General features: G+C 39.6%; 1 protein-coding gene across 1 annotated transcript in view; it reads left to right on the plus strand.

Annotated features, from left to right (window-relative positions):
* ALPK1 (alpha kinase 1) overlaps nt 1–24,555 on the plus strand; it is a 214,730-nt gene that overhangs the window by 60,667 nt on the left and 129,508 nt on the right. The window contains exon 3 of the mRNA XM_082254294.1: nt 13,155–13,332. Coding sequence (XP_082110420.1) covers nt 13,215–13,332 — 118 coding nt within the window. The 5' untranslated portion in view covers nt 13,155–13,214. The remainder of the gene's footprint in view (nt 1–13,154; nt 13,333–24,555) is intronic.

The following is a 24,555-nucleotide window of genomic DNA, read 5'->3' on the forward strand; positions in this document are numbered from 1 at the left end:
TAATGAACAGAGAAATGGATTTTATGGTAAGTCAAAAATCCCATTTTGTAGGAACTACACCATCAGCATGAACAGCTAGCTAAGCAGAAATATACAGAACATGAGACCTACGCAAGTGAAACAAACATATGAACAATCATAGTTCTGTCTAGATTGAGTTTGTTAACCCCCCGCCATTGTTTGTTTGTTTGTGTTTGTTCTGAGGACTTGGTTTTCGTCCTCCAACAAAAAAAACATATTAGTAGATTAAATAGATTCAATCTGATTGACAACTAATTTGGAGCAGGGAAAGATGCAAATTATTATTAGTATTATTATACAGGATTTATATAGTACCAACAGTTTGCGCAGCGCTTTACAATGTGAAGGAAGACAATACAGTTACAATACAATTTAATACAGGAGGAATTAGAGGGCCCTGCTCGTTAGAGCTTACAATCTAGAAGGGAGGGTCAAGTGAAACAAAAGGCAGTAACTGCGGGGGATGGGCTGATGGAGAACATGGAAGTATAGTTGTTAGGTGTGGGTGTGGGTAGGATAGGCTTCTCTGAAGAGTACGGTTTTCAGGGATCATCTAAAAGCTAGTAGGGTAGGAGATAATCGGACAGATTGGGGTAAGGAGTTCCATAGGATTGGAGAGGCTCTGGAAATGTCCCGGAGGCGAGCGTGGGAGAAGGTGACAAGGGATCTAGAGAGCAGGAGTTTTTGAGAGGAACGAAGAGAGCGATTAGGTTGGTATTTTGAGGCTAAGCTAATGTTGTAGCTGGGGGCTAAGCTGTGGTTGGCCTTGTAAGATGTTGTTAGTATTTTGAATTTAATTTGTTGGGTGAGCGGAAGCCAGTGGAGGGCTTGACAGAGGGGAGTAGCGGACACTGAGCCTGTGTAGAGCTAAGCCAATGAGAAGGGAATTGCAGTAGTCGAGGCGCGAGATGACCAGGGAGTGAACTAGGAGCTTTGTTGTGTCTTTGGTTAGAAAGGGGCGTATTCTGGAGATATTGCGGAGGTTGAGGTGGTAAGATTTGGACAGTGATTGGATGTGGGGTTTGAATCGATATTGACAGAGAAATCAGGGGAAGGGGCACGTGGTAGAGAAAAAATTATAAGCTCGGTTTTGGATGGATTGAGTTTGAGGGAGTGGTGTGACATCCAGACTGATATATCTGATAGTAAATTAATGATACGTGAGGAGACTGAGGGAGAGAGCTGAGGGGTGGATAAATAGATTTGGGTATCGTCAGCATAGAGATGGTATTGGAAGCCGTGGGAGGCTATCAGCTGACCCAGAGAGGAGGTGTAGATTGAAAATAGGAGGGGTCCAAGAACAGAGCCTTGAGGGACCCCAACAGAGAAAGGAAGAGGAGAGGAGGAAAAGGTCCAGAAGGAGGAGTACAGAATAGTGTCCATTGGTTTGTCAGTTTTAGGAGAGCAGTTTTAGTGGAGTGTTGAGGCCAAAAATCCAGACTGAAGGGGATCAAGGAGGCTATTCTCGGCAAGGTGGTCGCACTGTCGGTTGTAGACCAGACGTTCAAGGAGTTTGGATAAAAAGGGGAGCAAGGAAATAGGGCGTAGGTTGTTAAGATCAGTTGGGTCCAGTGAGGGCTTTTTAAGTATGGGGTTGACTAGTGCATGTTTTAGAGAGTTGGGAAAGATGCCAGAAGAGAGGGAGAGATTGAAGATGTGGGTTAGAGAGTGTACATTAGGGCCAGAGGGTGACCGTAGCACTTGCCAGGGAACAGGATCCAGAGGACAGGTGGTTAAGTGGACATTAGCCAGTAGTTTAGCAACCTCATCTATAGTGGTGGGGTTGAATGAGGGAAGTAGTGATCACACCTGTGGGCATGAAGCGTAAAGCATGGAAGGTATTTGAACAGCAGTGATCTCCTCACAAATTGTAACAATCTTCTGTTTGAAGTACAGTAAAACCTTGGTTTGAGAGTAACTTGGTTTGAGAGCGCTTTGCAAGACAAGCAAATTCTTTAAATAAATTTTGACTTGATATACAAGCGATGTCTTGATATACAAGTAGCGTCATGTATAAAAAAGAAGAAAGGAGCCTCTAAAGTGTAGCAATATGGTTACATTTAATGAAGGTTCAATATTTAGCAACTCACATGGTTGATGATTAAAACAGGCACATCTAAGTACGCAGGCATCCGGAGTAAAGCTGTCCACATAGACCATCCTCTGCACAGCCATCTTCATTATCCCTTCCCCGCTGCACTCCACGAGTGATTCAAAGCCTCACTTTCAGATCACTCTACTGCAGGCTATTCTTCCCGGTCAGGATTGCAGACTGACAGTGGTGAGAGCCGGTGGTTCAGCTTTACCCCAGATGCCTGCATACTTAGGTGTGCCTATTTTAATCATCAACCATGTGAGTTGCTAAATGTTGAACCTTCATTAAATGTAACCATATTGCTACTCTTAGAGGCTCCTCTCATCTCTCTTATATTCTGTAGCTCTGCTAGATTTTGCTTCTAATCCCCTTGGGAAGGCTGCATATTGTGGGTGGACATTTTATGGTTACACAACCTATCATATTGCTATAATCTTTGTATATAGACTATAAACCGAAGGACTTTTGGAACGAATCATCTGAGTTTCCATTATTTCTTATGGGGAAATTCGCTTTGATATAAGAGTGCTTTGGATTACAAGCATGTTTCCAGAACTAATTATGCTCGCAATCCAAGGTTTTACTGTAGTTGGCAATCTCCTGGGCAGTGAGTGAGTCAGTGGGAGGAGGTAGTGGAGGACGAAGTAAAGAATTAAAGGTAGCGAAGAGTTGCCGGGGGCGGGATGACAAGTTGTTAATGAGAGTGATAAAGTAGGTCTGCATGGCAGTGTGAAGACTAGATTTGTATTTTTGGAGGGCAGATTTATATTGGTTGAAATCTTTCTGAGACCTAGTCTTACGCCATAGGCGCTCAACAGCACGGCTATGCTTTTTCAGACTTCTAGTCAAACTGTAAATGGTTTGGTTTGCTCTGTGAATCTATTTGTGATTTTACTTTACATTGATATTTATGTTGATACTATATACATATATGAAAAATCGAATTATAATATTAACAAACCCAACAGCAACACAATTATTAATTTGATTTTACATAGTTGATTTCTGAGATTTATAAATGTGAGTAATCAATATTCAGCAAAAAAAAAAATGTGTTCTGTGTTTATTATTGAAGTACAAAGAGAGTAATGCAGATGAGTACATGCATGTATACTCATTTTGACAGTGCTGTATCAACTCAAGGTTCACAGAGTAATACAATAAAAATAAAACAATAAGGCACACATAATGAAATCAACAATTATGTCATAGACCAATGTAAGTTTATTTTTTTTTAACCAGGGTATACTGTATAATGTATTGCTTTGTCTTTTCAACAATTTTTACATTGAAAGGATGTCAATAGATGGAGGGTGATTGTAATATGGTCAAACAATTTCAGTGTAACCGGGTGATAATTTCACTGTATATGGGAAATAACAGTAACAGGTTAGGGCATTGAGATAGCTATGTCATGCTCACAAGTGGTCCAGTAGGTTTAAACATTTGGAAACAGAAATAAATTAGCAAAAACAATCTCGCAGGTCATCAAACAGTGAAAAGTTTCATCAACATCCCTTAAGTAATGGAGGTATGATGAAATAAGGTTCGACAAAGGGCCCTATCATTGATAATATAATCAGATTTGAGGGGCAAGAAAATTGTTTAGATTCTAGATCAGCCAGCTAAAAGGAATATCCTTATCAAATCACTTAACTCCAGCCTATCCAACAACAGAATACATAAAAATTTATACAACAGTTAGGTAGCTGCAGTTTTCTCTGTTGCTCTCTTATGGAAGAACTTTTATTAATGACCCAGGGTATAAAGCCTCGTACACACGCGTCGAAAATCGGCAGGGAATTTTCGTCCGATGACCGATCTCACGATTTTCGGTTTGTTAGTATGATGCTTCCGACAACCGACTTCGACTTTTCGGCCGAAAAAAATCTGGTGTGCAGGCTATAAAATTTTTGTCCGCCGTCAAAACATGGCCGACTTTCGTGCAGTCAGTACAGATTTAGACAGGGAAAAATCTAATGAGCAAGTCTGGGCATGCTCAGAGAAGAAGGAACACAAAGAAAGCAAACCAACACATGACATCACTTCTGAAGTAGAATTTTGTCGGGCGAGAAAATTCGTGTGCAGTCTAGGCACATTCCAACCAACAAAACACCACTCTGGACAAAAGACGAACGAGCGGTCGGCCGATAATCGTTGCGTGTGTACTAGGCTTAAGTTTCCCCAAAACATCACGGTCTGTGGAATATTTTCCATTTTATTTGGAAATCAAGGTCCCACAGACTGGAGGAAGAATGGAGAAGCACAGAATCCAAGTTGTCTGAGGTCCAGTGTGAAGTTTCCACAGTCAGTGATGATTTGGGGAGCCATGACATCTGTATTTGATCAAGTCCGAAGGCAGTGCAGCCCTCTATCAGGAAATTCTAGAGCACTTCATACTTCCCTCTGCTGACCAGCTTTATAGAGATGCTGATTTCATTTTCCAGCAGGACTTTTGCACCTGCCCACGCTGCCAAGAGTACTAATACCTGGTTTAATGATCATGTTATCACTGTGCTTGATTGGCCAGCAAGCTCACCTGGCCTAAACCCCATAGAGAATCTATGGGATATTGTCAAGAGGAATATGAGACACCAGACCCAACAATCCAGATGAGCTGAAAGCAACTATCAAAGAAACCTGGCCTTCCATAACACCTCAGCAGCGCCACAAGTTGATCGCCTCCATGCCACGCCGCTTTGATGCAGTAATTCATGCAAAAGGAGCCCCAACCAAGTATTGAGTGCATACTATACTGTACATGGACATACTTTTCTGTATTAAAAATCCTTTTTTTATTGGTCTTATGTAATATTCTAATTTCCTAAGATACTGAATTTTGGGTTTTCACTATCTGTAAGCCATAATCATCAAAATAAAGGAAAGAAATGCTCGAAATATATAACTCCATGTGTAATGCATCTATATAAAATATGAGTTTCACTTTTTGAATTGAATTACTGGAAATAAATGAACTTTTTGATAATATTCTAAGTTTACGAGGTAAACGAGTTATTCTAAGTTTTACGAGTATACTAGTGCCAGTCATTGAGTTATTCGTATGTACTTACCAGAATCAGAAAGCTAAAAATAATGATATTACCCAAACCCACAAACCTACCATTATTATTCTAACAAGTTCTCAGCTTAAGGTTAGTGGCAGCCCTATAACTAAATACCAGCGTTTCTGGCTGTTCAGGAGCCTGCTTGCTTATTCTTTTACTGTTTTAATTGGCTGGGACCACCAGAATTCAGAGGACACAGATGTCACTGATAGTGTGCCTAGGGAACACATTCAGGCCCATCTGTTGCCGTCTAAAAATCTCTTCATATATCCACAAGACCCCCATTTAATTCTTGTCAGAAAGTAATGTAAATCCAGTTTACCCTCAGAAGTTGCTACAGAGATTTATGCCAATAAGCCCCCTGCAATTTGCACACGCTGTAGCTGTATAGGAAGAAAGAGCCTTCCTTTTTATGTCTGTGCATATTAACAAGAGAAGCCTGCCTTAAGAGAGTCTTTTTTGATTGAGCGCTCTCTTTATTTTAAAGCAGCTTGTGCCGCTCCTTCCTTATGAAAGGAAAACTAGATGGTAAAACAAAATACAGGGGCAGGGATGGGCAGGCAAATTGCATGACACAATGCCGTGTCCTAACGCACTTGTAATTGCTCAAAGTTAAAGGTTCTTTAAAGCAGTACTAGAGTCACACATTCCTCAGTAAAGTTAAGAGATGCTGTTCAAGTTTATAGCATAGTAACTGTTGTCAGCCTTGCTTTCTGTGCCTAAACATTGAATGCTGCATATGTTGTTGAATTCTTCTACATGTTACTAGTATGCAAAATGTACAGTCTGTTACAATATACAGATAACAATTATTTTTGCTTGACATTTTAAAAATGTAAAGTCTATAACGAGCAAGTGGGATACGCAATCTACTTCAAGTGAAATTTGCTTTAATGCAGATTTTTCTATTGTAAGATCATCATAAAGATCTTCAGTATTTTTATTTTTTTTTATTTTGTAACACTGAGCCAAGCAAAAGTGTAAAATAGGAATAGTAGGTATAGGAAAAAATATTTTTTTAGACAAGACTTTTATACAGATGTAATGTGGGTTTCTTTTTTTCTTTATTTCTATATGAAAGATGAATATACAGGTGCATCTCATAAAATTAGAATATCATCAAAAAAGTTCATTTATTTCAGTAATTCAACTCAAAAAGTGAAACTCGTAAATTTTATATAGACGCATTACACACAGAATGATATATTTCAAGCATTTCTTTCTTTTAATTTTGATGATTATGGCTTACAGCTAGTGAAAACCCAAAATTCGGTATCTCTGAAAATTATGATTATTACATGAGACAAATAAAAAAAAAAAAAAAAAGGATTTTCATTATAGAAATGTTGACTTATTGAAAAGTATGTCCATGTATAGTATAGTATGCACTCAATACTTCTGTTGGGGCTCCTTTTGCATGATTTACTGCATCAATGCGGCATTGCATGGAGGCGATCAGCCTGTGACACTGCTGAGGTGTTATAGAAACCCAGGTTTATTTGATAGCGGCCTTCAGCTTGTCTGCATTGTTGGGTCTGGTGTCTCTCATCTTCCTCTTGACATTACCTCACAGATTCTCTATGAGGTTTAGGTCAGGCTAGTTTGCTGGCCAATCAAGTACAGTGATACCATCATTAATCCAGGTATTGTTACTTTTGGCAGTGTGGGCAGATGCCAAATCCTGCTGGAAAATGAAATCAGCATCTCCATAAAGCTGGTCAGCAGAGGGAAGTATGAAGTGCTCTAGAATTTCCCGGTAGAGGGCTGCGCTGACTTTGGACTTAAAAAACACAGTGGACCAACATCAGCAGATGATATGGCTCCCCAAATCATTATGAACTGTGGAAAATGTTGCATTTCATTTAGAAACTAAGGTCTCAAAGTCGTAAGGAATAGTGGAGAGGCACAGAATCCAAGTTGCGTGAGGTCCATTGTGAAGTTTCCACAGTCAGTGATGATTTATCTAAGTGATTAGAGCACTTCATGCTTCACTTCCACTGACAAGCTTTATGGAGATGCTGATTTCATTTTCCAGCAGGACTTGGCACCTGCCCACACTGAAAAAAGTACCAACACCTGGTTTAGTGATCATGGTATCACTGGGCTTGATTGGCCAGAAAACTCACTTGACCTAAACCTGAGACACCAGAGCCAGCAACGCAGATGAGCTGAAGGCCGCTATCATAGCAACCTGGGCTTCCCTAACATCTCAGCAGTGCCACAGGCTGATCGCCTTCATGCCACGCCATATTGATGCATTATTTCATGCAAAAGGAGCCCCAACCAAACATTGAGTGCATACTATACTGTACATAGACATACTTTTTTAGTAAAAGAAAATATAGGAACCCAATTGGTTGTAAACCCATGGAAATCAAGTGAAAAGTGTAAAAAAAAAAAAAAAAACACCTATACCGTCAAAAGAAACTAAAGCCCCGTACACACGATCAGATTATCGAACGATCTGTCATCCGTTTTTTGTTGCATGCTATTCTTACGTCGAAAGAAAAGAGGTTATTTTCATACGAATTTTCAGAAGTGATGTCATGTGTTGGATTGCTTTGTATGTGTTCTTTCGTCTCTGAGCATGCCTAGTCTTGCTCTTAAGATTTTCTTCAGCCAAAAACTATACTAATTGAATGAAAATCGGACGTTGTGTTGACGTACGATAAGAATTTTATAGCCTGCACATCCAGCTTTTGTCGTCCGAAAATCCGTAATCGGCTGTCGAAAGCACTATACTAACAATCCAAAAAACGGCAGATCGTTCGTCGGACGAAATTTTCCTTCCGATTTTCGTATCGTGTGTACAGGCATTTAGGAACCCCACTCTTACTTCATAAAATACATATCACCATAGTGAATAGACAAATAAATAAATACATCTTAATTTAAACTATAGAAAATGTATAAAAATTGTGAAGTCAATATATAATCCCACACATGAATAGTGTCCTCATTGAGTATAGGAAAGGTTCCGTTCCACAAGCATGCAGCCACACTATACACTCACCAGACTTGATTGACCCCTATTACAGGGAGTCAAATTGTGCATATGGGAAAATCCAAGCTGTCATACATGACGTCACAGGAATGAATTCAACATATATATAAATAGCGTATTCAAAACTCCAGTATTGCCATATAGAGAGGGAGAGGAAGAAACACTCTCTCATGGTGCAGTATTTTAAATCATTTATTTAAAAAAAAGTTTGTATTGCACTTACTTCAAAGAAGACCGGGATCAGCATAAATTGTATAGGAATCGCCAGTTTTCGATCCACCTGCATTCGAGCTGACTGGAAATTACATATCTGAAATTTTTTAGTAGCCAACATTCCTGTATTAAAAATCTTTTTTTTCTTTTGGTCTTATGTAATGTTCTATAGTCATCAAAACTAAAAGAAAGAACTGCTTGAAATATATCATTCTGTGTGTAACGCATCTACATGAAAATATATGAGTTTCACTTTTTGAACTGAATTACTGAAATAAATGAACTTTTTGATGATATTCTAATTGTATAAAATGCACCTCTAGAATAGTCAAATCTACAGAAGTCTATGGTGCTTGTTATTCAAAGGAAGTTGCTAAGAAATGTTGTGAGTGAGTATGATCTTTGTACTTGTAGCTCTCTGCCCTACACTGGATAAATTCAGTTTTTGGCACCACTGTACTCAGCTGAGCAGCAATTTTCTAGGTTTGGTCAGGTTTCCATATTTCTGGTGCGTTTTAATTGCTTCTGCCTGCCTCTGGACGAAGCTTCCAAAAATAGAGTACGAAGGTTAGCTACTGGCTTATGATATACACTATATTGTTAGAAGTATTGGGATGCCTGCCTTAACACGCATATGAATTTTAATGGCATCCCAGTCTTAGTCCGTAGGGTTCAATATTGAGTTGGCCACCCTATGCAGCTATAACCGCTTCAACTCTTCTGGGAAGGCTGTCTACAAGTTTTTGGAGTGTGTTGATGGGAATGTTTGATCATTCTTCCAGAAGAATTTGTGAGGTCAGGCACTGATGTTAGACGAGAAGGCCTGGCTCACAGTCTGCACTCTAATTCATCTCATAGGTGTTCTATCGGGTTGAGGTCAGAACTCTGTGCAGGCCAGTCAAGTTCCTCCATTCCCACAGATACACTCCTAAACCTAATATATACATATATATATATATATATATATATATGTATATATGTGTGTATATATATATATATATATATATATATATATAATATTTTTTTTGTAAATATTTAACTATATCTTTTCATGTGACAACACTGAAGAAATTACACTTTGCTACAATGTAAAGTAGTGAGTGTACAGCTTGTATAACAAACTGTAAATTTGCTGTCCCCTCAAAATAACTCAACACACAGCCATTAATATCTAAACCGCTGGCAACAAAAGTGAGTACACCTCTAAGTTCAAATGTCCAAATTGGGCCCAAAGTATCAATATTTTATGTGGCCACCATTATTTTCCAGCACTGCCTTAACCCTCCTGGGCATAGAGTTCGCCAGAGCTTCACAGGTTGCCACTGGAGTCCTCTTCCACTCCTCCATGAAGACATCACGGAGCTGGTGGATGTTAGAGACATTGTGCACCTCCACCTTCAGTATGAGGATGCCCCACAGATGCTCAATAGGGTTCAGGTGTGGAGACATGCTTGGCCAATCTATCACCTTTACCCTCAGATTCTTTAGCAAAGCAGTGGTGGTCTTGGAGGTGTGTTTGGGGTTGTTATCATGTTGGAATACTGCCCTGCAGCCCAGTCTCCGAAGGGGATCATGCTCTGCTTCAGTATGTCACAGTACATGTTTGCAGTCATGGTTACCACCTCCTCAATACAATATACCTCTGAAAAAAACAGAACTTCTAGGTATGGACCAACATGTCCCTCCCCATCCCACAAATTACTGGTCAACGTGTAAGCTCGAACAGCAACCTGGGAATATGGCTGGCCCTAATTCCGCATTTGTGAGTGCCTGCTAACCATGCCTGCTAAACAACTTCAGCAGTACATTGCTTTGTTACAGATTTTTTCCCCTTATTTGTTGGGGAAAAAAGACACTTGATTATTGCTTAATATCAATGAAAAAATGGGCGCTGGCAATGGTATGGGTTAATGGGAATTAATGGGTTAATGGAAATTAATTCCTTAAGGCTAAAGATGTGTTTGGAAGTCCAGACTTCCAAACACATCTTTAGCCTTAATGAATTAATTCCCATTAACCCATTAATTCCCATTAACCCATACCATTGCCAGCGCCCATTTTTTCATTGATATTAACCTGTAATTTTTTGGGGTGACTCACCCCAAAAATAAAAAGGGCAGCAGGTATCCTGAATTCATATAGGGTTAATCCATATACAAAAAGAACCAGGTGCCTTCACCCTGATAAGAAAATACTTGTTTATTGCTGCTTGCAATATCTGTGTTGTCATTTGAAAGGGCAGTTACTACGCTACCTAACTATAACAAGCATTCCTCAGTCCTGGTTCATTGGTACAAAATCCAGGTCTTGTAATTACAGAAGAATTAAAAAAAATCTCCTGTATTTAAAAAATCTTTAAAAATATCTTAATGGTAGATGCTATTTCAGCAAAGAACAAAAAAGGAATTCCCCTGAGGTATGGGACTTTAATTGCAATAACCAGACCTTGAGTAGTAAGTATGTTTCAATAAATGTATTAATATTATACAAAAAAAGTTATGAAAGTTCAATTAAAAAAATGACAGATTATAGATAACACTTTAAAATAACATGTGGCCATGTGTTACGTCAATTGGACTGAAGGTGGCTGAGACTTCCAAAGACGACCAGACGCATTTCGGACAATCGCCTTTTTCAACGGTCAGATAGGAACAAATCTCAGACACATAGCATAGTCCTAGACGGATAAGGCCACAACTATTAAAAACAGGCAGGTATGAACCTGCATCCAATAGGATTGCTGTGCTCCCGACAAGGTCACATATCGCTTTGCCGCGATGGGGGGTATGTAAAAAGCTTCAACCCATTGTACACACCTCAGCTGATACTCAGGGATTTCTTAACCCCAATACTCCCATATGACACCAATTTATATCCGTCTGGATTACAACAGGGTGACACGTATAATACAACGTCTTTTTCCTGGACTGATCTTTGGGAACCCTGTGGGAACCTTGTGGCTGAGCGCGGCCATTCCTGTTGTGCAACGACACTACGCTGTTCTTACAGCCTTCTTTGGCCTTTGTTTTTCTGCTTTTCCTTATTGGGTTGAAGCTTTTTACATACCCCCATCGCGGCAAAGCGATATGTGACCTTGTCGGGAGCACAGCAGTCCTATTGGATGCAGTCCTATTTTGATGTTTTTAATAGTTGTGGCCTTATCCGTCTAGGACTATGCTATGTGTCTGAGATTTGTTCCTACCTGACCGTTAAAAAGGCGATTGTCCGAAACGCGTCTGGTCGTCTTTGGAAGTCTCAGCCACCTTCAGTCCAATTGACGTAACACATGGCCACATGTTATTTTAAAGTGTTATCTATAATCTGTCATTTTTTGAATTGAACTTTCATAACTTTTTTTTTATAATATTAATAAATTTATTGAAACATACTTACTACTCAAGGTCTGGTTATTGCCATTAAAGTCCCATACCTCAGGTGAATTCCTTTTTTGTTCTATTACCCAGGGATGTTGGCAATACCCAGTCTAACCACTGGATCCAAAAGCACTCTTTCTATTTCAGCAAAGTGTGCTGCTTTTAAAATAAAATAAAAATATACTAGCATTAACACCATATGTGTACAGGTTGCTGGACCGTTTTATTTAGAATAACTGGGACTGAAAGATCTTTCTGTATTGGTGGTATGAATGTATGTTTTATGTGTGCAATCACAATAGGACCAGGGGGAAACAGTAATTCCTTGAACATATACATTTGTAATGGCCAAACACGCAAAACTATGATGTAAAAAAGACAAGCGGAAAAAACAGCCATGATGGTGATGGCCTTATCTCAGGGTTGACAAAACTATCTATCAGACAATACCCTAGTCACTCCTTGGGTGCTAAAGGTGCTGTCTGAGTGTCTGCTAGACATAACATCACTGAGTAGTAGTACCTTATTCTGAAGCACATTATAAAGAAACCTGTTCTTCTTTTATTCATATTATTCTAATATTGGTTAAAGCAGTAGTACACCCTACAAAATTATCATGACAAAGCGATCAAACTGTATATAGTGTGATTTTACACAGATATTCTGTCTGCAGATCAGTGAAAAGTCATATTGTGCTAAGCTGTACTGATAAACATACGTACTATTCATTTTGTATTAATGGAACCTATGAAGGCAAGAATACAAAAGCTGCTGATTGACAGACTCAGGGGCTGTCACCTTGAACCTGGCATCACTACCTAGTAAGTCACTGACCTGAAATCACTACGCAGGACAGGATTTCAGTGGCTTCATGTTTTTTTTTTTGAGTTTGGTAACCAGGATCATGAGGGCAAACCTAGCCTTAGCAGTGCCCATGTTTCTCTTCTTATACATTCCCTTAAAGAAAAACATTGGAAATCTTTGTGATGCACATGCATGACTATATGGCAGGTGCTTTAGCGGTAACAGACGGGGACTGCTCATTAACAAGTAGCTTTCGAGTTCATCATGTCATTTGAAGTCGTGAATGAAGTTGTGTCAGGTCTTCACAGTGAACAAAATTTTTGTATCTTTTCCTATCTCAGCTATGTGTTTCCTCCCCACATGTGCTGGGCACCCTGCCGTAATTTCACACACTTCTATAATAAAGAGCTCAGATGCTGTCCTGTGTTTTTATGTACTTTTCTCCCTTTATCTCTCCGCAGCTTGAGCCTTGCTTATAATTGATGATGCTTTAGTTAATCATCTATTTTTCTCTTTTGTTCAGCAGGTACCTCAACCTTGAAAGATCCCTTTTATTCGGAATATGTGTCTTCTCCTAGGTCATTGATCATAGAGCACCCAGGGACACTCAATTCACAGTCAAGTGAGAAACAGTCATCATGAATAATCAAGAGGTTGTGGCTGTGCTACAGGAGTGCAAGCGAATGCTAGATGTTCTTGCTTCAGAGGTGTCAAAGCCGTCTGAGGAGGAGAAGAATGACTACCAGCGGTGTGGAGGTGAGGACCTTATGTGACGGCACAGGACAGCCAGCAGGTTCCTCTCTGCCTCTGTGCAGCTCAGCCACATGCACTCGCTTCTGCTCTATTTTTCTTCTTTTGGCAGGCGAGGCTGGCTGGACTGTTGGGTTTGTGGGACATGAATGGGATGTGGACCGCAGGAAGAGAAGGAAGCTCACTTTGTTAGAATGAATTGCTGTCACTTCTAATTTCAGGCTCCACTAAACCCAGGCGGAGCTGCATTTATGTGTGGAAACAGAACAATGAGCAAAAGTTTGATGGCAGGTGACATACTTTTTTGAATATTAGAAAATGATGGAGCACAAGCGATTGCCGCAGCGTGTCACAAATGTGTTAGAATTGAATGGGATAGAGATTTGAATTTAATGACTTAACTTGCTAATTAGTTTTGCGTGATTTATTCCAAAGAGAGTTGACGAAAACATTTTTTTTTTAATTCCGAGGATTAAACAAACCAGCAATACATAGAAAATTGGTCCTAATGATATTTGTCACAGCTTTTGGCCTGGTGTCCTTTCCTGCTAATGATGGCATTGAATTAGCATAACTGAAATTTTTATTGGATTCAATATCACAATGTTCACTGGCTTTGCTGAGTGATGTGGCAGCTAGTTAAAACTCAGTTAAAACTGCTACTTGTAATTAAAAATAATGATGATAATAACAAAAAATGCAATAATTTAAATATATGTATAGTCTTTGACACGCTGTATCTTTCCTCCTTATTGGAGTGCAGTGGTGACGATCACTTTTTTAGACACATTTAAAGACTGTGCAACCAATACTACAAGCCAGGGGCCTTAAACAAACAGAAGCGTTACAATAACTTCACAGTCGTTACCCTTATTTCAGTGGGATCAAAATCAGATCAGTCAACCCTGTGTAAACAAGTTGCTGCACCCAGGTAGGGCTTGCAGATTTTTTGCTGATCCCCAGCAAACATGTAGTGCAGAAGGAAACAGGCTATGGGGCACCATGTGAAAATAAAGCAACCTGGACAAGAGAATGGATGCAGAATTGTAGCATTGGTGTTCAGCATTGAAGGAGGCAAAATCGTACTTTTGCATATAGATCTACTTTTTTTTATGTCCACCAATGTACCCAAAACATGACTTGGCATAGCACCCATTTACAGTAATGACTGGTGATTAAAGAGAATCAGTCATTGTGCCTCCTATTCAGCCTTCCACCCGCTGATGCTCATTTTCGTTGCACTCCCTTTTGGGGACTTTGGTATCCAGTCTTTCTAGCCATACAGGGGCATGTGACCTCTTCCCTGGAGGCATTGCTGGGGCCTGAGTGCCAGTCCCTAGGTCTCAACAATGTCATGTGGGGAAGGCCAAGAAATGATAAACCCGGTGTAAGCTGTGCCATCATCCAACAATATTCTGTGCATTTAGAAACACATCCAGATTTTTTAAAAAACAATCTATTGTGCTGGCTAGAACTGGCTGAGAAGAAAGTTGATTCCAAATTGTGAGTGTGAAGAACGTTACTAAGTAGGGCTTAAACCTCTTTTTTCCAGATGACAAGAATACCCCTTTGTCATGTGCAATGACCTTACAGTAAACACCTTTGCACCAAGTTTACTGTATCGACCATCTATTTATTTATGCAAAGTGATAATATGCTTCCTTAACCACTTAAGCCCTAGAGGATTTGGCTGCTCAAAGACCAGGGCCTATTTTGCGATTCGGCACTGCGTGACTTTAACGGACAATTGCGCGGTCGTGTGACGCTGTACCCAAATGAAATTGACGTCCTTTTTTTCCCCTCAAACAGAGCTTTCTTTTGGTGGTATTTGATCACCTGTGCGATTTTTTATTTTTTGTGCTATAAACAAAAAAAAAGAGCGTCAATTTTGAAAAAATAACAATATTTTTCACATTTTTTATATGAAATTCCCCAAAAAATGTAAAAATCAAAATTTTTTAACATTTTACGCCAATTTGTTTTCTGCTACATATTTTTGGTAAAAAAAATCACAATAAGCGTATTTTGATTGGTTTGCGCAAAAGTTATTGCATTTACTAACTAAGGGAAAGATTTATGTCATTTTTATTGTTTTTTTTTTTAACTAGTAATGGCGGCGATCTGCGATTTTTTTTTTTTTTGCGGGACTGCGACATTGCGGCGGACAGATCGGACCCCTGACTAACATTTTTGACACTTTTGGGGGTACCAGTGACATTACTACAGTATGTACAGCTATACATATGCACTGTTACTGTAAAAATGACACTGGCAGGGAAGGGGTTAACTTTATTAGAGATCCAGGGGTTAAGTGTGTCCCTAGGGGCGTGCTTCTAACTGTCAAGGGGCGTGGCTTGTGATGTAACCACAGAGACATACAATCCTACATAGCAGGATCGTATAGTCTCTGCAGTTACACCAGGGAGAATGACGGCCAGCTTTGTTTACATTAGCCACCTGCCTTTCTCTCTCTCCAGCGGGAGATCGCGAGTGACCGGCGGACATCGGAGCCGCCGGTCACTCGCGCGGGGATGCTCGTGAACGAGCAGGGGCGGGAGCGCTCGCCCCCTACAGGCTCTTGGGCAAGCGACGTAGTCGCTTTGCCCAGGAGGGGCTGACTGCCACAGTAAATGTACTTGCGGCGGTCGGCAAGCGGTTAAATGCTTTTTCTCAAAGGAGAACAATTTTATTAAGGTTGATCTATTCTCATACCTGAGGTTTTCCATGGCCATTAATAGTTTTTTTTTAGTTTATTGGTGCCACTGGTCCCCAAAAAGTGTCAAAAGTGTCAGTGTCCGATGTTCGCCGCATTATTGCGGTTCCAACATAAGTCACTGATCGCCTTTATTACTAGTAAACAAGAAATAAAATTCAATAAAAATATCCCATAATTTGTAGACACTATAACTTTTGTGCAAACCAATCAATATACGCTTATTGGGAATTTTCTTTTACTAAAAATACAGTGCCTTGCGAAAGTATTCGCCCCCTTGAACTTTGCGACCTTTTGCCACATTTCAGGCTTCAAACATAAAGATATATAACTGTAATTTTTTGTGAAGAATCAACAACAAGTGGGACACAATCATGAAGTGGAATGAAATTTATTGGATATTTCAAACTTTTTTAACAAATAAAAAACTGAAAAATTGGGCGTGCAAAATTATTCAGCTCCCTTAAGTTAATACTTTGTAGCGCCACCTTTTGCTGCGATTACAGCTGTAAGTCACTTGGGGTATGTCTCTATCAGTTTTGCACATCGAGAGACTGAAATTTTTGCCCATTCCTCCTTGCAAAACAGCTCGAGCTCAGTGAGGTTGGATGGAGAGCGTTTGTCAACAGCAGTTTTCAGTTCATTCATCAGATTCTCGATTGGATTCAGGTCTGAACTTTGACTTGGCCATTCTAACACCTGGATATGTTTATTTGTGAACCATTCCATTGTAGAATTTGCTTTATGTTTTGGATCATTGTCTTGTTGGAAGACAAATGTCCGTCCCAGTCTCAGGTCTTTCGCAGACTCCATCAGGTTTTCTTCCAGAATGGTTCTGTATTTGGCTCCATCCATCTTCCCATCAATTTTAACCATCTTCCCTGTCCCTGCTGAAGAAAAGCAGGCCCAAACCATGATGCTGCCACCACCATGTTTGACAGTGGGGATGGTGTGTTCAGGGTGATGAGCTGTGTTGCTTTTACGCCAAACATAACGTTTTGCATTGTTGCCAAAAAGTTTGATTTTGGTTTCATCTGACCAGAGCACCTTCTTCCACATGTTTGGTGTGTCTCCCAGGTGGCTTTATGGATATCTTTAAGAAATGGCTTTCTTCTTGCCACTCTTCCAATAAAGGCCAGATTTGTGCAGTATGCGACTGATTGTTGTCCTATGGACAGTCTCCCACCTCAGCTGTAGATCTCTGCAGTTCATCCAGAGTGATCATGGGCCTCTTGGCTGCATCTCTGATCAGTCTTCTCCTTGTATGAGCTGAAAGTTTAGAGGGACGGCAGGTCTTCGTAGATTTGCAGTGGTCTGATACTCCTTCCATTTCAATATTATCGCTTGCACAGTGCTCCTTGGGATGTTTAAAGCTTGGGAAATCTTTTTGTATCCAAATCCGGCTTTAAACTTCTCCACAACAGTATCTCGGACTTGCCTGGTGTGTTCCTTGTTCTTCATGATGCTCTCTGCGCTTTAAACGGACCTCTGAGACTATCACAGTGCAGGTGCATTTATACGGAGACTTGATTACACACAGGTGGATTCTATTTATCATCATTAGTCATTTAGGTCAACATTGGATCATTCAGAGATCCTCACTGAACTTCTGGAGAGAGTTTGCTGCACTGAAAGTAAAGGGGCTGAATAATTTTGCATGCCCAATTTTTCAGTTTTTTATTTGTTAATAAAGTTTGAAATATCCAATAAATTTCATTCCACTTCATGAATGTGTCCAACTTGATTCTTCACAAAAAATTACAGTTTTATATCTTTATGTTTGAAGCCTGAAATGTGGCAAAAGGTCGCAAAGTTCAAGGGGGCCGAATACTTTCACAAGGCACTGTATTTAGCAGGATACATATTGACCTAAATTGATAAAGAAATTTGATTTTTTACATTTTTTTTATTGGATATGTTTTATAGCAGAAAGTAAAAAAATTTGACTCTTTTTGTTTATAGCGCAAAAAAAAAAACAAAAAACGCAGGGGTGATCAAAAAGCACCAAAATAAAGCTCTATTTGTGGGGGAAAAAAAGGACATACATTCATTTTATTTGGGTACAGTGTCGCATGGCCACGCAATTGTCGTTTAAAGTAACACAGTGCTGTATCGCAAAAAATGGCCTGGTCATGAAGAGGGTAAATCTTCTGGAGGTCAAGTGGTTAATCAGACATCATATTAAATTTGCACAAAGCTGAAATGCACTTTAGTTGGGTTTCAAAATCAATTTTTTTACACTGATCATTTTGTATAGCTGATTTTTTTTTTTTTTTTTGCTTTTTCAAATGAATATGAGTACGATATGTACTGGGATATATCATACACTGCAATATTTAACCAGCAGCCTTTTCACCTGTTGAAATCCTTTTAATATCTTATCCACCTAAGCAGGCTCTTGAAGCATCAATGGCAGTGTTCTATGGTTTCTTGGGCATTATCTTGTATGCATCTACTGACCATCAGAAAAAAAATAGGTTAGTTCCAGATAAGGTGAATTGCAGACCCATAATCATTAGATTAGGCTCAGGTGAAGTGATTCAGGAAGTGAGAAGAGTGATCATAGTAAAGGAAGGATTAAGAATCCTCATTGTAGAAGTACCCCCAGGCTGACTGTTCAGAACAAGAGACTGTACATACATGAATAAATATATTCAGGATGCTAATACAGTGTTAACCAATAGGACTTTTAACAGGTAATAATGAAATCTGAACAATGCTTCAAACTCTGAACAATATATCTTTTTGGTGTGTTTTTGCACTGTTCCTAAAGATAGATAATTTGGTCCTATTCATAAATGCAATGAAAGTCAAGTACTGTACTTTTTTTGAGCTAAGTTTTACATTTTCTTAAAGAAAGCAGGTAGATATTACTTGTCGGCGTGAAATGACTGTTCTCTATATTAAAGGCTGACTATACATGGATCCATTTTTTTTTTTTCGATCAGCCAGTGGGCGGATTGAAAAAAAATGAAAAGATTCCTCTATCCACACAAGTGAGGTAGATGGAGGAATCATCCCTTGGTGTTATTGTATTCTGACTCCTCCACTGTCAGAATACACTGGTCAGCGCTGCAGCCCAAAATTTTCCAAGACCTTTTAAGAGACGTCGATCGTTAGGTCCCCACTGAACAGGCTGAATTTCGCTTTGAATTTTCACTTGTTTTACCAGCTTTAAATTAAATTTTACATGTAAGCAAACCACATGCTCCCTGTTGGAGCACTATTGTCCAATCATATTGCCCTATGCACAATAACAACATTCTTACAGCAGACAATCTTGATTTTCAAAACTAGCACTTACCATATATGTTAAAACCTGACTGTAAATCATCCTTTAGAATGGAAACATCTCTGTAATATGAAGATTTTCCTGATTAGATACAGATTGAACAGATTTTTTAGGTATTAAGCCCCGTACACACGTACCGAATGTCGGCCGAACGATCGGCCGTCTTTTGTCCGGTGCTGTCCTGTCGGCTGAAAAGTGCAAAAGACTGCACACGAATTTTGTCGGCCAACAACAGCCGACTGCAGAAGTGATGTCATGTGATGGGTTAACTTTCCGTGTGTTTTTTCTTTTCTGAGCATGCCCAGTCTTGCTAATCTGCTGTATGTCGGCCGAATTCTGTACTGACTGGCGAACAATCGGCCGTTCTGTTGAAGGCCAACAAAAATTTTATAGCCTGCACACCCGATTCTGTTCGGCCGAAAAGTCTCTGTCAGTTGTCGGTAGCATCATACTAACAAGCCGACAATCGGCCCATCGTTCGGCGGCCAAATATTTACGGCCGACAATCGGTACGTGTGTACAGGGCTTTACCCTAAAGGAAGTTGCACAGAGATAATACAATCATAATGCAATAGGGAGGGCCATAATTAGGTCTCAGATATTTTGTAACCATGTGGGTATGATTGGAAACCACTGGACATGCAACTAAAAATAAAGGTGAATACCTTTTGCTTTGGTGTTATTTGCTGCATGGGGAACGTGGAGTTAAAAATGACTTATCTTCACACAAACGTAACTAGTAGATGCAGAATAACAACATACATGGAGGTATAGGATTGAGAAAAGTTAGTTACATTCATTTTGAAATTGAAATCAAGATATTAACAGATATTATTCAGAAATATATTTCAGATTATTCAGAAGGATGTTTTTGGAGTTGCTTATAGAATGTGTAGATTAACAGCTTCACAAAATGATGTCAGTGGGATAGATATCTATGCTATAGTTTCTTCCTTATGGAACATAAACATACGGAACCATGTGTGATTTGAAGTTATAGTTTGTTGTAATAAAGTTTATAATAAAAGAGATGCAATGTATCAGTAGAAAAAAAATATATAAAGGATAGTAAGATACAAGGGGTGGAAGTTAACATTTTAAGAAGTTGGGATCAGCTAAGAAGAAGAAAAATCTAAAAGAATGGTGGGGAAGTAGAGTAAATATCAGGAGGAGGAGGGAATAGGTGCAGTGGATGTAGTAACCAATCAGCTTTTAACTTCAGCTTGTTCAATTAAGCTTTTGCAATTAAACCTGGAAACTGATTGGATACTAGCGCTGCACCTTATTCTGTGTGCACCAGTTTTAATTTACCCCCCCCCCCTAACCCCATGGCCCCATGGTGTCAAGATTGTGGTGTAATCCAGAGTGCTCAAATCTTAGGAGGCCCATGAGAAAGCATTTTTTTAAATTTAATTAAGTATTGTTTTTTTTTTAATGCAGAACATATTACTTGTTTACTTATTAAGTAATTAATTAATTAATAATTAAGTTAAATTAAGTTAATTTAAAGTTCATTTAATTTAATTTACATAGTTACATAGTAGTTGAGGTTGAATAAAGACAATAGTCCATCCAGTTCAACCTGTGTAGGTGTGTGTGGCCGTAATCATCTCTCATACCCATGAATGTTCTGATCATTGAGATGTACGTCCAAGAGTCTTTTGAAAGCAACCATACTTCCCGCAGAAACCACCTCTTGTGGTAGAGAATTCCACAATCCTGTAGCCCTAACAGTAAAGAACCCCTTGCGTTGCCTGAGGTTAAAACGCTTCTCCTCTAATCGCATTGTATGCCCTTGAGTCCTCATGCAATCCTTTCGACTGAATAGCTTTTTTTTCTATGCTGAGATCATCATTAAGGTATTTAAAAATTGCTACCATGTCCCCTCTCAGGCGTCTCTTCTCCAGGGAGAATAAATCAAGCGATTGCAGACGCTCCTCATAATTAAGGTCCTCCAATCCCCTAATCAGTTTAGTTGCCCTTCTCTGGACTCTCTCCAGCTCCAACACATCCCTCCTGAGGACTGGCGACCAGAACTGGACAGAATACTCCAGATGTGGTCGGACCAGAGTTTTTAAAGTGGTAGGATTATAGTTTTATCTCTGGAATACATCCCTTTCTTTATGCATGCTAATATTCTGCCGGCTTTGGCAGCTGCCGCTTGACATTGCATGCTATTGCTTAGTCTATCCTCTACCAAGACTCCCAGATATTTCTCCATTTTTGATTCCGCCAAAGCTCCCCCCCCCCCTAAAGTGTATTGTGCTTTTATGTTTTTAGTCCCCAAGTGCAAAACCTTACACTTCTCTACATTAAACCTCATTTGCCATGTCGTTGCCCACTCTGTTATTTTGTGCAGGTCATTCTGTAGGATATCTGCTTCATGCCGTGCAGTTATTGCCCTGCCCAATTTTGTGTCATCTGCAAAAACTGATATAGAACTACTGATCCCGTCCTCAATGCTGTTTATGAAAAAATTGAACAGGGTTGGTCCCAGGACTGAGCCTTGGGGGACCCCACTCACTACCTCAGACCAGTCTGAGTATGCGCTATTTATTATTATTAATTTATTAAATTAAGTTAATTAAATTAAGTTAATAATTAAGTATTAATTACTTATTACTTTATTAAGCAATTGTTGCTTGTGTTCCTAAATACATTTTTCATCTGCACTAACTGAAAATCTAGTACAGTACTATATTTGTTTCTTTTTTCAGTCCTACAATTAAAAACTTAAAATGTCTGCACCTTGTGCGGTTAGTGCCGTCTTGGACAAATAAGTTTGTTTAGTGCATTGATGTGTAAAGCAAATCAGAATTAGTAAAAGAAAATCTGCTTTATGCAGTAAATATAGTGACAGACTTGTTTTAATAAACTGCTGTTTGCTAATGAAATAAAGGGGCTACTGAATGAGATGCATTGTCATAACTCTGCAATTACAATGGTAGTAGATATATTGATGTAGGAATGAATAGCTAGAGACAGGTTATTCCACTTCAGGGCACTGATGAAAAGCAGTTGAGTTGGATGCTCTTCCACTAGCAGGTGTCCTGCCTTAGCAGCATTAACGTTCAGATAACGGACTTGTGAAAACATTTGCATGAGCTCACAACACTGTGGCTCTACTGCCCAGCTAAACACAGAATGGAAGGCTTTTGTTTTGCTCTGTATCAAAAACCCCATTAACGTCCTACGAATTTTATATTGGCTTAATTTTCCAAAATCTCCATTTTTCTTGCCATTATTAACAAAACAGTTTTTTGGTACCAAACTGCACTCTGTGACTTTTTTAGTCTGAATTACATGTTCCATAAGTAAGAAAGTATATTTTAAGCTGGCCAGTACTTGGACTATAGAGATGCTCCGTGGGTCTATATTAAAGGGGTATTTGTGAAATAGCATGATAATTTCATATTTAATGAACCACAAACTTTGGTAACGGTTGGAATTATTGTAGGGGAAGGGATCAAAGTTCTGCAGTGCTTATATTTCAATGTTGATATTCAAGGCCTGTATCTGAAAGTAGAGCAAAAGTAGGCATAACATTGCATTACATTTATATAAGTTGCTCAAATTTCACATGTTGGTAGAGTTACTTTTCTTGTATAGTAACTTTTATTGTGCTGCTTCTTTTTCATTGCAGGTAAATAATGGATTCCAAGCAGAAACAACGTGTCATCACTGAGTTTCACTTGCTGAAGATTTGTGTTGGTGGTCACAGTTGATTGTCTCCCACTGTGTGGTTTTTCTCCAATGCTGGATTCCCCTTCTCTTAAACATCTTTATCCATCTCTGTACATCGCTGTTGTCAATAGTGTCATCTCCATAAACATTCTGTAGCCTTCTGTGGGTGGCGGACAGCCTACCCTCCTCCTTTGTCCAGAGCTCAATGGCACATTATTTCTGCTTGGAGTCCATTATTTACCTGCAATGAAAAAGAAGAAGAAAAAGATGAGTTATTGCTCTTTCACACGGGCGTTCCGATCAGATCCGCCTGTCCGTTTTTTAGGCGGATCTGATCGGATGCCCCATTCAGCCCTATGGAGCAGCGGATGTCAGCGGTGACATGTCCGCTGACACCCGCTGCCATCTGCATCCGATCCTGCCTGTGAAATCCGGACGGATGGAAACCCTATTTTCCATCCGTCCTGGGGATCGGATGGGATCGGATGAGAGCGGACAGGCGGTCCGCTCTCATCCGATTCCCCATAGAGAGCAGCGGGGCTCTGACACCTCCCTCTCTGCACACAGTGTGGAGACTAAGCTGTCATCCGCCGGCTCAGCGGATCAATCCCCGCTGAGCAGAGCACGGTCCGCAACGGAATGCGGACCATGTGAAAGGGGCCTTACTATAGAGAAAGAGTTATTCTACCAACATGTGAAATTTGAACGATCAATGTAAATTAATAAATTAGTTATGCCAACTTTTGCATTACTTTCAGTACAGTCCTCTTAATTAGAGATGGGTTCAGACATGTTGGAATCCTTGTCCCAACCCATCTGCCCAATCCCACCAGGAAGCCGTCACTACACACCACTAATCACAGGCATTGAGACATTTCCACTTCTTTGCAGCTGCGGACCAGAAAATGTCTCAATGCCTGCGATTAGCGGTGTGCAGTGTCAGCTTCCTGGCGGGATCAGGCAGGTGGGTTGTAAATAGGATCCTGAACACCCCTGAGCCCATCTCTACTCATAATTTGTTATTTTGATAATGTTTGACAGATTCACTTAATAGATAATTATTCCTGTTCCAATAGATTAAATCCAATTCTACTGTATGAACAATATGTGGTATGTTGTAGTAAGTAATTGCAGTACCTTGGTAAATCTATCCTATGCGCCAATGACATTCTCAGTTTAGCCTTGCAATGACAGAACAGCTGATAGTGCTATGTGAATAGGAAGAGTTTTTACCCCATGACTCTGTTTATACTTGGAAGCTTAAAGAGAATCGATAGACTGTCTTTGCTGCAGGCAGTTTTACTTGAATAGTTTTGCTCAGTAAAAATGTCTCTTCGGTAAGCATGTCCTTCATGTGAGACCCATATCAGTGCTCATTTGGGTGGTCTGTTTGTTAGCCTAAGTAAGAAGCTGCAGTTATTCTTTAATTGCTTGAGTTGTTACAGGTCACCAATGTCATAAATTTCTAGTGAAAGTGGCCATTATATGATTCTCGTCAGAAGTACAAATTGCTGTATTTGAAAATGTCTTGTTGCATTTT

The sequence above is a fragment of the Pelophylax lessonae genome (assembly GCF_965119305.1).
Source record: "Pelophylax lessonae genome assembly, chromosome: 1".
NCBI classification, from domain to species: Eukaryota; Metazoa; Chordata; class Amphibia; order Anura; family Ranidae; genus Pelophylax; species Pelophylax lessonae.